The sequence below is a fragment of the Aptenodytes patagonicus genome, chromosome Z (genome assembly GCF_965638725.1).
Source record: "Aptenodytes patagonicus chromosome Z, bAptPat1.pri.cur, whole genome shotgun sequence".
NCBI lineage: Eukaryota > Metazoa > Chordata > Aves > Sphenisciformes > Spheniscidae > Aptenodytes > Aptenodytes patagonicus.
Genome location: NC_134982.1, coordinates 27825909 through 27841535, shown reverse-complemented (window position 1 = coordinate 27841535; position 15627 = coordinate 27825909). Strand labels below are relative to the sequence as shown.

Sequence of the window (15627 nt, the reverse complement as noted above, 5' to 3'; positions counted from 1 at the left end):
CTCCTCTGAGTCCAGGAGGGATTAGGTTCCTCTTGCTGCATATCAACATTTCCAGGCTGGTTTCCACCTGGGCCTTTTCTAAAATTTACCTGGGCTCTCCTCATCCCTGGTGAGCACTCATGACCACAGTGATGGGAGGTGAAGGCATACACCCTGCACGCAGTGTTGTGCATGTCCACAGGGACCTCTAACCAGAAAAGCCTGCCTACTGTTTCGGAAACAATGCTTTACACACGGTCACCTCCCATACCACTGGGATCCAACATTTTTATGTGGCCCCCCCTTTCCTCCCCATTCTCCCAGAGGCACAGCCAAGACCCCTCAGGTTGTGGAGACTTGTCACAATGGCACAGACAGAAAAAGCATCATGTCTGGAAGCAAAGAAGGCAGGCAGAGGTATGGGCTGAGATCTACTGTGGCACTCAAAATTACGAGTGTCTGGAGGCTTTCAGAGCTAAAAACAATGCCCATCTCGATCCCTTTCCCCCTGGCTGGAATAAAAGAGAGAAAGAGCTGCAGCTGTGTGCCCTCTTGCTGTTTATCTGCACAGTTGTGCTCACTGAACATGCATGTGCAGCAGATGGAAGGCTTTATTGAGGGAAAGAAAACCCAAAGCAAGCAGTTTTCCATTTCATGTGGCTGTCATGAAAACTGTGGTTATTTGGTATTTTGGGTGGTAAGTAGGACCTACCATGGTGAAGCTGCTCTTTCTTGCGTCCCCCAGCCATCGCCCCTGGGGTCGGGGAGTCCCTGGGGTTGGGGCAGGGCAAGCCCTCCTGGGGGAAGGTCACTTGTTAAAAGAGAGATGCTGAACGGCAGTTGTTGTGCAGGACTGATAAAAATTAAGCCAAGCCCGTTGATCAGTGCACACTGTAATTTCAGGCACACCTTCCTCTGAAACTGGTTTCCTTGTTTTCTCCTGAGGACACATGTACTACAGCAAGAATTTAATTCAGCAAGAGCCAACGTTTTAGGCTTACGGAGACATCTGACAACAAAGGTAGATGTCTCAAGGGATTTGTGGCAAACTCACCTACAAGCCTACCCCTAGGTACCCAAGTATCTTTGAACGCTGGCTGCCAGTGCTGAGGCATTTAGACTCTCAGCTGTAGAAGTGCAGAGAGGCAGATTAGAAAGAGTTCTTTTGAAAATGGGGGAAAGTTGTTTTATACTGACTTGGTGATTGCTAGCATTTTCTAATTTTGACCTTCAGGCCCCCGGATGGTCATATTTGTAAAAGGTCAAATGATAAAAAACATCTTCTATGTTCCACACACAGCCCTCTGCTTTGCCTAGTGAATATTTTAGTGACCCATTTACAGCAAGCGGCTTTTATTGAACAGAGTAGGCAAATACAGAGGGAAACAGAAGCCCTGTCATCCTTGTGACAATTATACGTCTGTCTCTATTTGTGTAATCCACCCTCTCAGCCTGATAAACAAGAGCCTATGCGTGAGTTTTGAAAGGAAAGTGACCATCACCTTCTGTGATCTGAGTATTTTCTTGCATACGCTTCAGCTAGCTTGTAAAGCAGGTAAGTCTTAGCTTTTGCATGGTGATATTGTTCAGGACTCCAGTCTTACCTTGAATTTCATTCTGGCTTTTTAATCTCTCTCCTGGGGCTTAATCAACATAATGTTTCCCTTTCACCTGATTTTTATTTTTGGTTATTTTTTGAATCAGCTACTCAGCAACTAATTGCATTTCCATCTTTTTTCTTGGTGGTGCTTCCCTGTGTACCTTCTTACTGCATGCTCGATGAAGCAAACCCTCAGGGGTCCCTAGCTCACATTTGTTTACTCCAGGTAATTTACAGGAAAAATGGTCAGCCCAAGCAAACATGACCGAATAAATTGAAAGCTGATGCTTTCTATCCATATTACTGGTGACTTTCCTCTAACCACCTAAGAGCCTTCTGTATAAATGTGCCTCCATTTTGGCTGCTGTTACTTGTTGATCTCATTTTCTTGGGAAAACTTTTGAATCAAAAGGAGGGTGTGCCTTCATTTTCCCTGTGTTTTCAGCTATGGGTATGAGAGATTTCATTTTACAGTAGCTTTGCAAAATGGATGCACAGTAGATCACTTTCTTAAAAACCTTTCCGTTTACCTTTTCAAAGTAATTGCTAGTAAGTTCAGGACAATGTTTTATAACAGTCTAGCCTTGCTCACACACAGCTGACAGGATGGATCAACTGCACACAGCATAGGCGGCAAACAGGAGGAGCTGGAAGCCATCGTGCAGCGGGATAGGTATGACTTAGTCGCCATCACAGAAACACGTTGTTTTCAGTACTGGTAACAATTTCTCTCTTCAGCTAGCTCTCCATCCTTTCCCTGAGACCAGCCTTTGGTTTGGCTCCTGCACAATGTCACTGACTCTGGATCTTTGCCCCACAGCTCTCCCGCTCACTGCTATATCTACACCACTGGAGGACGCGATGGACACCTTGATCAAGATTTTCCGTCACTACTCTGGCAAAGAAGGAGACAGATACAAGCTCAGTAAAGGAGAACCCAAGGAGCTCCTCACCAGCAAGCTCACTAACTTCCTGTCCATAAGATGCAGCTCCTGAACCTCTTGAGTTAGTGTTTCATGGGTGGGATAAACACCTATCCAAGAGTTGAGGAATAGTATCTCCTTCTGTAAGGCACATCCTGCCACAGCCTTTCAGATGACAGTTGTCTTTGTGGAGCCAGACAGAAGGAGATGAGATCAAATATCCCATTTGGGAAGTATGTTTTCAGAGGGTGGTCCAGCCCCAGTGCCCTGCCATGTGCCACCAGCGGCAGAGCCGGGTACCTGTGTTCTGCTTACTCCTCTGCGTTTTTGAGCAGGAGGGCAAGAGCAGCCTACAAGCAGTAGCAAAATCAATGCTAAATCAGACTTTAATCAGTTTTTTGTTTGTTTGTTCATTTTTAATAATAGGGCACAGATAAGTCCTTCGAAGAATTAAATTCAGCAACCAGTTCTCATGAGACAAGAAAGTAGCTTGTGCACAATGGCCACACACACACAGCTGCTTATATGCCCTGCAGAGAGATGCTAAGAAAATCCTTTCAGCGATAAGCTCCTGGTCTGAATATCTCTTTGCACGTTTGTTGTGTTCTGCGTTACACAGTATGGATGCTTTTTATGGAATAATGACCAGATTCATAGCTGGTTTTCTGTATCCTTTTAATTGTAAAGATTGTTGTGGACCCTGTCACCACCATCAGGATTCTTTTTTTACATTGTATCCATTTCCTTGAATTGGATTTTCTTTTAATCTTGGCTATTGATTTATTATTACGAGATTCACTGCTCTTACTCCCACTGAATAGGATGTGTTGTTTGCTAAGTAGAGATCTGAATGTGATGAATGGATGTCTAATACGGCCACTTATGAACAGCCTGTTGAAAATCTAAGTACTGTTTGTTAAAGGATGATACAGAGAAATGCATATTATAGATCCATCTTGTCAAAATAAATCAGTACTCAGCAGCTCCTAAAATCTGTTTGATTCATTTCAGTGCCTGTTTAGTACCTGTATTCCTTCTAAGAGCTGCATTGTGTTCAGTTTCTGTTGCTGTGCTCTTTTGGGACTCCAGACCTATGTTTTTAATGCTGTGGTTAGTGGTATATTACTATTCAGGTGCATATTTCATGCAGCCTTTTATTTAATAGCCCTGGGGCTTGTGACAGAGCAGTGGGTTGCACCGCCAGGTGTGTCAGAATTACACATTCAAGATCTGCACAGCTAAGTCACTTCTCTTTCTCTTTAGGGACAAAAGGACCCCCTTCTGGTTGATAAGATTATGAAAGATCTGGACTCCAATAAAGACAATGAAGTGGATTTTAATGAACTTGTCATTCTGGTTGCTGCTTTGATTGTGGCATGTAATGATTTCTTTGAAGAACAGCTAAAGAAAGAGGGATTTTAAAAATGCTCAGTACAATCAATCTCCTGGCCACAAATGCGAGCAAAGCACACCTAGTTAGGTAGCCCTCATCAGCATCTAGTGAATGCAAACCATCATCCCTCCAAATGTTACTGCTGTAAGACACTTATGGACCTGATCAGCAGGTGGTGTAAGCTGGACCAAAGCTAGTTTATACTACTTGAGATCTGGCTTTTAATATTTTCAGTCTTTGTGCTGCATGCATCCGTAACATGCATTCATCAGTTGCCCAGGTCAAGGGCTTGGGTTGACAGATCATTTGGCAGGAGTTGAGACTTCTATTTCTTAAATGTCAGTGGGTAGTAAAAGGCACAGGAATGTTACTTATATACTTTCTGAATTGGAAAATTTGGAATGAGACATAAAACTTGCAATTTAATTTTCAGTCATTCTGTAACAACCATATTTTGGCAGCTCAAAAGGAGCAGCTTGTTTTTTGCTCAGCTCTGCTTATTCTAAAGGCCTTTTTAGATGCTGCTGCATACCTCCCCACATTCTCGTATTTCAGATGTGGTCACAGCTGTCTCCTGCCGCCTGAGCAGACGGTACCGCTTGCCATTGTTACAAGTTCATTTCCCCCACCTCCCCAGCTTCAATTTTGTTGTGTTGGCATTACTGCATCCCAGTAGTCCACCTCTTCATTCGGCATAAATGAATTTATTCATATGATAAATTATTCAAATACATAGAAGATTTAGTCAGCAAACTGTTCTGAGGGCTGATGGAAGGACTGGGTCTTCAGGGGAAATGTAAATGCCGCCTTCTTTCACTATTCTGGCACCCCTAAGAGGAGGGCTTTTAGAGGACCACTTGTGGGGGATTTAATGACGGGATCCCAGGGTACAGCTTTGTAATGTGAGTCATCTTATGGAACAATTATTTCACCTCACTCTGATCCAACCCACTGCATGGAAGTGGAGCAAAAGGTGCAGTGGGACCCTGTGGCCAGGCGTGGAAAGAGGACAATCCCTTTCAGTGTTAGTCTTCTCTTGGGTTGAATTAAGAGTACTTCTACACTCCTGTTTGAATCAAGCATACTTCCAAAGCCCTGCAAATCCTCAGCAGCAGGGTGTCGTGGCTTTTTTCTTGCATGGAGAGCTCTCTTTGTTCCTTATTATTTTGTTGGTAACTTCAAACTATAATAAAAGGCATCTGAGTTAAATGAAGATATTCTGCTTGTGTAAGAGATTAATAAAAAACCATCCCCCAGTGAAGACGTGCCCTGCTAGGCAACATTTGAAGAATGAATTTCATTTGTCTCTCCTCCCCAGATCCCTGGACATAATTCAGTAAAGACTATACTATTTTGTATAAAATCATATATTATTAAGAATATGTAATTTATTATAAGAAGGGGATTCTGTAGGGTCTAATAAATATAACAAGGGGCAGACATCATCCTAAGAAAGGGGCTACCACCAAATGATGTTATCCTGGAAAAAAGGAGACTTTGCCCTGGTGGCAGAGCCACAAGGTGCTGCCTCTTTAACTCTTCAGTGACATAAGTTATATAGGATTCACTGAAGATCTTCTAGGGGAACACAGCAAAAAGTATTAAAGTAAAACTGACAACAATTGCACAACTTTTTGCCCCCTGCACTGTCATGCACCTCAATTTCATTGCAGTTGTTGGACCAGGATGGTAGGAGTATCAGCGAAAAAGTAAGACTGCTTTTCTGGTTCCCCACAGGTCCTGCAGACTGTTGCTAGTCTCCCTCCAAGGGGAAGGGAGAGGAGAGCAGCTTAAAGCTTCAACCCCAGGCTAAAAGGAATGATTGTCCCAGTGAGGACCAGTTTCTTCATTATGACTTTTGAGCAAAAGGCTTTTTGGAAACAAGCTCCAGAAAGTTCATAAACCCTCTGCTCATCCCTGATGAGCCCCTGGACACGTAGCAGCCCGTGTGCCGAGCAGAATTATGCTAAGTCACAGCTGGTGGCAGCAGCATGCCCCTGGGTCAGGCAGGGAGAGCTGCTGCGGTGATGGAGAGGGTCAGTGGAGCCATCTGAATGATGACTGAATTTACTAGGGATTGAGTGCAGCCTAATTCCTCTGCGGAAGGGGCTTGCTTGCACACGAGCTATGGGTGAATCAGAGGAGAATGACTCAAATGATCTTTATTCCAACAGAAGTTTTATAAAACCTCATAAATCACCCTTTTTTTCTTGGCTGGTTAGGTTTTTCTTGTTGCTGTTTTAACTGCAAGGACAACTGTTAAACTCTATCAGCTTTAAAGAAGAAACTTTTTTGCACAAAGACTGGAGACCAAGCAGAAAAGGAAGAAAATGCTACAAAGCACATTCAGATGCTCAAAAACACAAAGCCTTGGCACAATTTGGGGCCCTTGGGTAAGGCACTTGCCATCCTAATCTTGGGCTAACCATGGGCTGACCCACTGCACCAGTGGGTCATTCCTCTGCCGCTCCTCTCCCACAGGAGCCAACTAGGAAGATACCTGATGATCACCTGGAAGTTTTTAATTGCCTCTGAATGAGAAAAAGCTGTGAGCAATCCTCTTTTCTGTAAGCAGTCCTCAGGAAGGAGAACTGCATTGAAGCCACTCACTCTGGCTCTGCAAGATGGTGCTTGCACAGCCAGCCTTGCTACAGCCACTTTGTCCTGCAGATGTGAACATTTTGGTTTTAGCTTCTCTCAGAAGGGAAAAATGTCTCCTTCAAACACAAAGGCAGTATTTTTTCTCATTGTTTACTGACACTTTTCCTGCTGAATTCTAGTTTGCCTGTAGTTCATGAATCTAGGAAGCACTTTGAAGTTTTACATGCAGAGGAAGCTTGCTGTGTGGCTTTCTCCAAAGTCACTCAGCTTTAGGAATGATGTCTAATTACAGGCATTTTTTCATTTGTGTTATCAGACTGTCTGGCAAATCGATAGAAAATTGAACACCACAACATGGCCTAATATTTTCAAGTTACACTAAAGAACAATAAAAATACAGGGATGCCAGACAAGGCCTTTTCTAGCTATTGTGAAATTGTTTTGCCTGACATCTAAAAAGCAGATTTTCAGAAGATAAATTATGTTATCTTGAAAGCCTCAGCCTCTGCCATTTGCTTTTATTGTAGTTCAAAAGAGACTTGGGTACACAAAGCTTGATGCACTATCAGTAAATAAATTTATAACCTCTTCAGATTCGATATCCAACTACAGATCTCAAAGAGCTGCGTATGACACCACTGTGATGACAAGTGCTTTGCAACGGAGCAGTCCCTCCAAGCTCTGACTTACCAGCCAGGTCCACTAGGAAAGCACCACCTTTTTCGCTCTGCAGCAGTGTAGAGGGTGTCAAGCCCAATGTGATAATCATCATCCTACATCAGTTCCTCCTTGTAAAGATGAGAAACAAAGTTGCCTGGGGTTGTGGGAAGGGAGAGAGAAGTGATGCTAGGAGACCCCAACAGAACAGATGATGTTTCCCGCAGCCAGAAATGTCATTAATTGCTTTCCACCAAATGCCATTCGAGAAAGAATTGAAAGTTATTGCCAGTTACAATTTTATATTTATGGATACGAATCCAGTGCTGCGCTTGCAGGGATGCCTTGAATACATGGAGTACCTGTGTTAACCTGCATTCGCTAGCAAAGGAAATCCAGCATCTTCAAAGCCGATCACAACTGCTGGTCAGGTGCAGAGCAGTGCGTGCAGCACGTGCGGCACAGCCCAGAGCTGCTCAGAGCGGCACAACAGTACAGCAGTTTGATGTGCCTGCCTGTTTGGTCTGGGAAATCTGGACGGGGTTGCCTTTCAAATCCCAGTGGTTATTAGTGCATCTACTTCTCACCCTTGGCACCCCAACATGCAGGCTGGCAAACTCCCTGGGCTGTCAGTACGGTGCCTGCTCTGTTCAGGTGCACACACTTCTCCCTTAGCAAAGCAGATATTTCTTCCTGGGGCAAAGGCTCCGGGGTCCCCCCCAGCACAGCAATTGCTGCCATGGGTGCATGGCCACAGCAATGCAGTGTGTATACACAGTGTGCATGGGATGGACTGTATCATCTCAAAAGCCGGTGCAGGTATCTCGGCGAAGCATGGCCTCGTGATATCCCAAGTAGCCAGCGAATTAATGCTGTGTTACAGACAGGCCAGAAGAAGGGGGAGAAGAGCTCTCCTGTAGCAATGCAGATCCACCCCAGGTCACTCAGCCATCCAAGGCAGAGCCCCTTTCCAGGCTCCATGCTGCAGCATAAAGCAGAGCGTGGCCAGGAGGGAAACTCTTAGGCACAGCCCAGAGCCCATCATCCCAGCTCAGCAGCACACAGAAAACGTTCAGCTCCTCTCTGATTTCAGCCCCAAAGAAGTTGGGTAAAAGGTCAAACACAAAACTTGCCTCTGAAATCAGATTAATCTATATAAAGGCTTTTGACTGGCAGGAAGATTTGTTAGACTGTGATGTGACGTCATGTGCATGTCTAATAAGGGTTTTGATTGACAGGCCAACAATTAATAGAGGTGTCTTTAGGGATAATTAAGTCTGTTGAATGGCACTGTATTATTTGAAGAAAAAAAGGGGTCACATTTTCAATTTTATCTTTCTTCTGCCACATGATATGGCATGAGAGATAATGTTTCATTTATGATCTGGTAATCTGTTTTCTAAGCTAGCTCCATTCACGTCCTTTCCTCTGAGTCAGGATGTGGTGGGTTACAGGCCCTGGGCAGCCATCAAAAAGAGCACATGAATGAACTTCACCAGATACATTAAAAAAACCCAACCAAATAAAAAAACCCCGAACTTGTCCTTTTTAAATACCAACTCTCAGCCACCTGCAATCAGTTGCGTACAAGGGGCAACTCCCAAGGAAGAGAACTGCAGCTGCATCCACTTATTTTGCCCTCACAAGTAAATTCTCAGCTGATCTAAAAGGACAGAGCCTCTTGCACTTAGTGGCATAATTTTACAACAGCTGAGGACATGTGCTTGAGACTTTAAATTAGCCTTCAGTGGAAAGTTGTGTTTCTGTTAGCTGGTTGGCTAAATAAGGACATGCCTGTAAAACTGCAAATGTTGCAACAAGGCAGCTAAGAGGAAGACAGGAGGAGCGATTGCTCAGAGTACAGGTATTTGGGGGAAAATTAGTAGAAAATGCTCCTGTGATACATCTGCTTTAAATTCTAAGCTGTCCTCTCAGGTCCTGGTTGACTTCATGGGTTGCAGAGCAAATTGTCATACTGTAGCTCTCAAGTACCTATCTGTACTAGAGTCTGTGGAGTCTGCCTTAAAACTCCATTTATTGCTCTGACTCTACATTCCCAGCAGTTGCATGAACCTAGAAATGTGCTATGTGGAAACACAGAATAAAGCTACAGCAGGAAAAAAACTGTGGGTAGAACAAGTTGCAAAGAGCAGAAAAGCAACTGAACCATGCAGAGCATTAGTTAAGGTTCTGTTTTGGAAGCTTAAAAATGGCAAGAAGTTGAGAATGATGCAGAAAGATGCAGGTTCCCCAGCTCCAGCTGGGAACACTGAGTGGCAGCAGCAAATAGGTCCCTGTGGCTGAGCAAAGTGTGGCTGGAGGAGACGCAGGGTTGGAGAGCTCAGTCATATTAAACCATTAATGCCTTGGCTAGGTGAAACGAAAGCTCTTTTTGCCCTTGCACTAATGACCTAATTCTGCAGTTTTCACTCAGGGAAAATTTTTGTCATTTTTGGTGCCCCAAGAGTAATATTACATGAGGGAGAATCATCAGCCTTTGAAAGCCAAGTACAGTTTCTGTTTGAAATGAAAAAGCCTGTTGGCATACCTGAGGTAAAGATGCTCTGTGACATTGTTATCAAAGGTGAGGCTGTCTTTAGACTTCAGGAGGTTGAAAAATGCTGACCAGGTGATCTCAAAGTCCTTCAATGTTTATGATTTTTACACTGACACAAAATATTCCACTACTTTCGCCTAAAAGTGTTTGGAGTTTAACTGATCAAAGTGTTTCGCACTGCAGCCTGTGCAGTACTAAGGATAACTTTTCACATGCATGTGAAAAATAAAGGGCTAAGTGGTAGGAGCAGTTGAAAGGATAAATATACCATTACACTGGGTATGCTGGCATCTCTTATCTGACTCATATTGACTAGTTGAATCGTGTAAAACTCCACAGTGTTTCTGAAATGGGCCCATTACTGTGATGCCTAACACTCCTAGAGACGATCATGTTGAATCACAGTTTTTTCCCGGATGAGAAAGACTCAGTCAAGGAGATAGATAGTCACTTCAGCTGAGAAATACTTGTCCTTGGATAGGAAAAATATCTTAAAATATCACTTATCAAAGTAGTGCCTTGTCAAAGATGAAGTTTGTTCTTCATAGTGACCCAGATCTAATGAATTTTGGAACGTGACATGTGTAAATACTAAGATTTCTCAATACATCTTAAAATTATATTCTGTATAATAAAGTGACCTCAGCATTGAAAATAAAGTGACAAATGTTCTAGTAACTCAGAGTTGAACAGGAAATTTGGGAGAGGAGGAACAGGAGCTATTGCTTGGGGCAGGGTCACTGGGAGAAGGCTGAAGTGGTGGAAGAGGCTGCAGCACGGTGTCCTCTGCAAATCCAGCACAGGACCTGACCTCGGCCATGAGGGGTACATCTCCAAGCAAAGTCCAACCACAATAACTGTGCCATGTTTTGGAAAGGACATTGTTCTTCTGCAAGGACATCGGGACTGATCAGAGCAGCCACTGCAGCCAGCAGAGGCAAACATGACCCACTTTGATCCACAGACATGGACCAAAGGAGGCATCTCCGAAGGTCCCTTGCCTGGGAGCCACGCTGACACCTGCATGTGTCTCTGGTGTTGAGGTCTTCCTGCACCAGCCCTTGAGAGGGGAGGTACCATGTGGGGGATCCACAGAGGAGGCAGGCCCAGGCTAAAATTAAACAGTTGAGCGAATGTCTGGCGCCTCTCCTAACGCCAGAGCGATGGCAGACGCCTTTGCCAGTTACCCCCCCCCCACATCTCTTCTCCCCTTCCTGGGAGAAAACTTTTCTCTGCTCCCACTTCTTGGCCCTGACTGCTTTGTGTAGATGCTGGGTTGAGTCACAGGCAGAACTGGTAGTGATAACCGCCCTCAGGGTAATCTTGGTGTCTGAATATAATGTTTGCTTGATTATTTGTAACCCGCTAAACTGTGAGCTTCACAGTCCTTGCTTTTATTTAATGCCATAAATAGTGTTAATGCAACACATCATCAAGCCTGCATGATGCTGATAGGCTTTCAGTTCATAAATCACGTGTTTGTCATTTCTCTAAACCACTCAACATGACAAATCACACATCTCTCGTGTCAAACTGCCCAGAGTTAACAAGCTACGCTTACTTCACCTTATGGAAAGTTCAGCTCTATTTAAAGCCAATTTAGACACACAAAAAGAAGTAATAGAAGTGTTACAGAGAGATATATGGCAAGGCTCAGAAAAGGTTTGCCATACCCAGCACAGAGCTGGGGCAGACGGGTAGTGACAGAAGTTAGTGACGGAGATGCCCGCTGACTGCAGAGAGGGGAGTCCCGGGCTTGGGTTGGATCATGGCCTGTTGGGAAACCTGCCTGATGCTGAAACCAACACAAGAGTAAAGGAATGAAGCACAAAAGGTGATCTCAGACTTGGTGTTTCTGCTGCTGGGAATGCTCTCCTTCAGCTGTCATTGCAACTCTGATTGGATTCCTGTAAAAGGAACATATCAAATCATTGACAGGGCCAATTTAGTTACTTTAGTCGCGTTGAACTCTACCTTTCCTATTGTATGTCCATAGCCTAGCTACTTAAACTGTGTTTCCAGTAGTTAGCTGATGCATTTTGTAGAATGGGCAGCTATCCATTGATAACTGCCATGGCAGCAATCAAACTCATTTCTCATATGCCACAACCAGTCCCCAAATGTAGTCATGATCACAGTTACAGTCCCGAATGATCTGGCAGTCGCAGTTTGGGTCCTCCAGACAACAGGGGCTTTGGAGATGTTAATAAGCTCCACATTTATTTTTCTGGGTCTGTGCTATGGGTTGCCTCCTGGCTGGGTCCTGGGCAGGGCAGTGACCCATTGCAATGAGACACGGTGGTGAGTGCGTGTGCTGGATACACAGCATGATTTGGCAGCAGGTGTCTTGATAATTAATTTGCCCTTATCAGCAATGATAACATGAAGCATGGTGTAACCTCTTAGTGGAGAGTGGACCTGATTGTTACTGACAGGATGTGGCTGCAAAGTCGCTCAGGACTGATGTGAAGTATTCGGCAATGGTTTGCAAGTACTGAGTATGGATTTGGTAACCCCAGTGTTTTCTGTGGTGACTTATAGGGTGAGGGAACCGGACCAGAAGCAGGAGCTCCATACACGTTTGTCTCTAGCTTCTTGAACTCTCAGACAGTTTTTGAAGCAGTCTTGTGTGAGTCTGTATCAAGGGTATGGTTTCCTAATGACCTCCAGGGCTGCGATTTGCGGTACAGCCTCCCCTTTGCTTCCTTATAATACACTGAAGGATTTGCAACCAGTTGAATGGCATACACGTGTAATAAAATACAAGTGATGTGCAGCAGTCCCCTACCATGCAAAGACACGGATGTCGATGTGAGACCTGCAGCCACACAATAAGGACTGGCTAGTACTACATCTCCCAGATACTGTAGGGGAAAGGAAAAACTAGTCCCTGAATTAATTCTGAGTTACAGTGGGGATGAGCATAAGGGAAATAAATGTAGCTGAGCACAATGTTTAGCAGCTGACAGGATAGGAATTTTAAAGTCCAGCTAGACGTCTCACACTGTGCATCACCCCACACCGCATCTCCAGCCAGCGCTGAGCAGCAGTGAGTAATCAGCATCAGCAGCCGAGGATGGAGCGCCCGAGGCAGGAGAAATCCTCTACACTTGAGCAGTCAGTAGTGTAGCACTGCGTACTCACTGCTGCTCTCATCAGTTCAAGAAACCACCAGGCACAGACAAGCAGAGGGGCCTGCATGGGACGTGCAGCAGCTGGGCTGCTCCCTGTGGCGTGGAGTCAGAGCCTGCATGGGGTTGTGTCTATACAGGAAAATGAACCCTTGCTAAAGGTTCCAGTGCTAGAAGGAGGTTTGATCTGCTCCAGCTGCTTGTGCCAGCAGTCAGGCTGCAGCTGAGGAGGGAGGCGCTCTGGAGGGGAAGAAACAGTAGGTTTAAAATATGGCCCAAACCAGAAGATTGTGGTTTTCAACAAATAGCTGGTAGGAAGTCCAGGAGCTGTGGTTTGTCCAAGCGCTCCAGAGTCAGCAATCCTCAAGGTTCATCCTTTTACCTGGGTGGTGGGTGAGATGTGCTGCAGGTGAAATTTTGACATTGAGTGGAGGGAATGGGGGCCATAGCCTGCAGTGCGTTTGTGGTGAAGCAAGTGCTGAAATAAAATGATCTTTTGCAGGAGTTAAAGCATGGCAGGGTGCTGTGTTAGTGAGCTGGGGACTCAAGGGACCCTTTTGGAGAGCAGAAAGGCTTCATAACACTTGGCTCCTCTTTGCATCAGGGAGGGATCCCTAAGGAGCGTCTGTAGCTCAAACACTGCTCACTAAGAAATCTCAATACCAAGAGCATCATCCACAATCTTCCTGTACCAACTACCTTACCTTTGAGGAGAAGAAACTGCATTTACCACCTGTATTATAGCACATACCATCGCTTGATCACCATGGGGGAGGGTAAATGGAGTTTGTTTCACTACTCTCTTCAGCTGTATTTTCTCCACCTCTCACCACAGCTGGGATCTCTTCTCTGCTATAATAGCTGACAAGACACCTACAAGCTCCGTGCACGAGGTGGAGGATTTCCACCGTGGGGCAGGTGGGTCCTCCCAAGCACGTAGCTGAATGGCATAAAAAACCCACCAACACTACATTAACAACCTGAGGCTCTGCAAAGGCTGAGGTGCCCCAACAATACCCCCCTGAGCCATAGCAGAGCAGGGTGGGTGATACCCTGCATGCAGCCCAGCCTCTCACCAGCATGCTGGCATCCCATCGCTTCTGCCAGGGAAAGGGGCTGCTCCCAGGGTGAGTTACAGTTGCCAGCAGAGTCAAGGTGTCATAGCATTAGAGCAGCTGGATTATCTAGCCCCTAGCAGGGTCAGACTGGGAATGCGTTTTACTGTGTTATGTAATTTGATATTAAATAAAAAGATTGTCCTACAAAGTGTTAACATGACTCAACCCCATGAAAGAAAAATGACACCCTCCTCATTCACCCAAGGGTTTGTATTGCGTTGAAGGTGTTTTTCCCTTCTGAAACGCTGCAGGGATTTTTGAACCCTGTTTAAACTGCTGATTTTTCTTTGCTTTGTTAGTTGCAATCTTATCTCCTGAAGAGGTCAGTCTCTGCCAGTGGCCTTAAACAAAAGCAGCACTGGAATGGGCAAAGGGAGGTGCAGAGGGGAAGGGGACCTGTGATAACCTGTGAGGAGGCAGCACTGCCAAGCGAGGAGGTGCTTCCCCATCCTCCCTCACCCTCTGACAGTCAGGATGTAGGGCTGGGAGATGAGCCCCCTCCTTTCCCTGTGACTGGTCCCCTTTGGGGGTCTATCTGTCCAGGCTCCACCTGAGTCAGGTGCGGAGGCACTACAGGGCAGAGCCCCTGCCTGCAGCAGCAGCTGCACCTCTCTGCATGTGGTTCCCTATCCCCATCCCAAATACTTGCCTTCCACAGGCGCTAGAGCTGCACAAAGGGAAGCATACAAGATTTTGGGGGCTGAGGGCAGCCCTGTGTTTGAGGACACAGGGAATTACCCCAGGCACTGGGAGGCTTTGCAATGAGGCTGGACAGGATGTCATCATGCTTCATCAGCTCCTGCTGAGCCCAGATCCGAAATGCAAAGCAGAAGACAATGCAGAGTAGATGACAGGTTGCATTAGCACCTCTGTTAAAACCAAGCTCCACATCCACAGCAAGGGGCATCTGAGTTTAGCTTTTGCACTAACGTTATACAGAATATTTATAATCCTCAAAGCAAACTCCTGCAGATGTTGCATAGGAAATGCAGAGCCGCCATAGGTCCTGTGTGAGTAAGAAATTGCAACAGATGTGGAAGTAGCTCCTATCCTCCTTCCCACCGCCTTGTTGGTTGGAGAAGGACAGTTCCCACACCTCATCTGCCGGGATGTCCTCCAGGCCCTGGGGCTATGTGCTTGCCTGGGCACCCCCACCAGTGAATGCTATGCTAGCCCGGATCTCAGCTATTCATGGGCAAGAGTTTAAAATATGGTGACATCACTGTTGGTATGTTTTTTTCTGAGTAGATCACCTCACAGCTGGTTTAATAGACAGTCGCATTGATTTAACTGCAGTGTCATTTGTCCTTCACTCATTTTTGGAGCTGAATTTAACCAAATCTTCAGTAACTAGTCAAATTCTCACAAAATCACACACTCTCTCTCCTTTACTGAAGATATTCAAGGACTCAGCATCTGAGGTCTAGGTTAGGGGCCAGCAGGGCAAACTAGGACACCCCAGCCAGAACTGGGACTCAAAGATGGGGAGTGGAGAGGTCATTCTGTAATCCTGACTTTCTTCATCTCTTCAGAAGGTGAATGTGTGATAAGAAAAGCGAATGAGGCTGGACTCCCCTGCAGCCCCTCCTGGTCCTGCAGGATCTTGGTGGTCTCCAGAGCACCTCTCATCACTCTGATTAACCTCCCAGCCATACTCTAATGCAAGTT

At 45.5% G+C, this 15627-nt stretch overlaps 1 protein-coding gene across 1 annotated transcript; it reads left to right on the top strand.

Annotated features, from left to right (window-relative positions):
• The first annotated feature begins 367 nt into the window (after positions 1-367).
• On the top strand, positions 368-3924 carry S100Z (S100 calcium binding protein Z). The gene is made up of 5 exons (XM_076362870.1): positions 368-396; positions 2221-2252; positions 2400-2553; positions 3707-3710; positions 3766-3924. The coding sequence occupies exons 1-5, from the start codon at positions 368-370 to the stop codon at positions 3922-3924; spliced, it is 378 nt and encodes a 125-aa protein (XP_076218985.1).
• The last annotated feature ends 11703 nt before the right edge of the window (positions 3925-15627 follow it).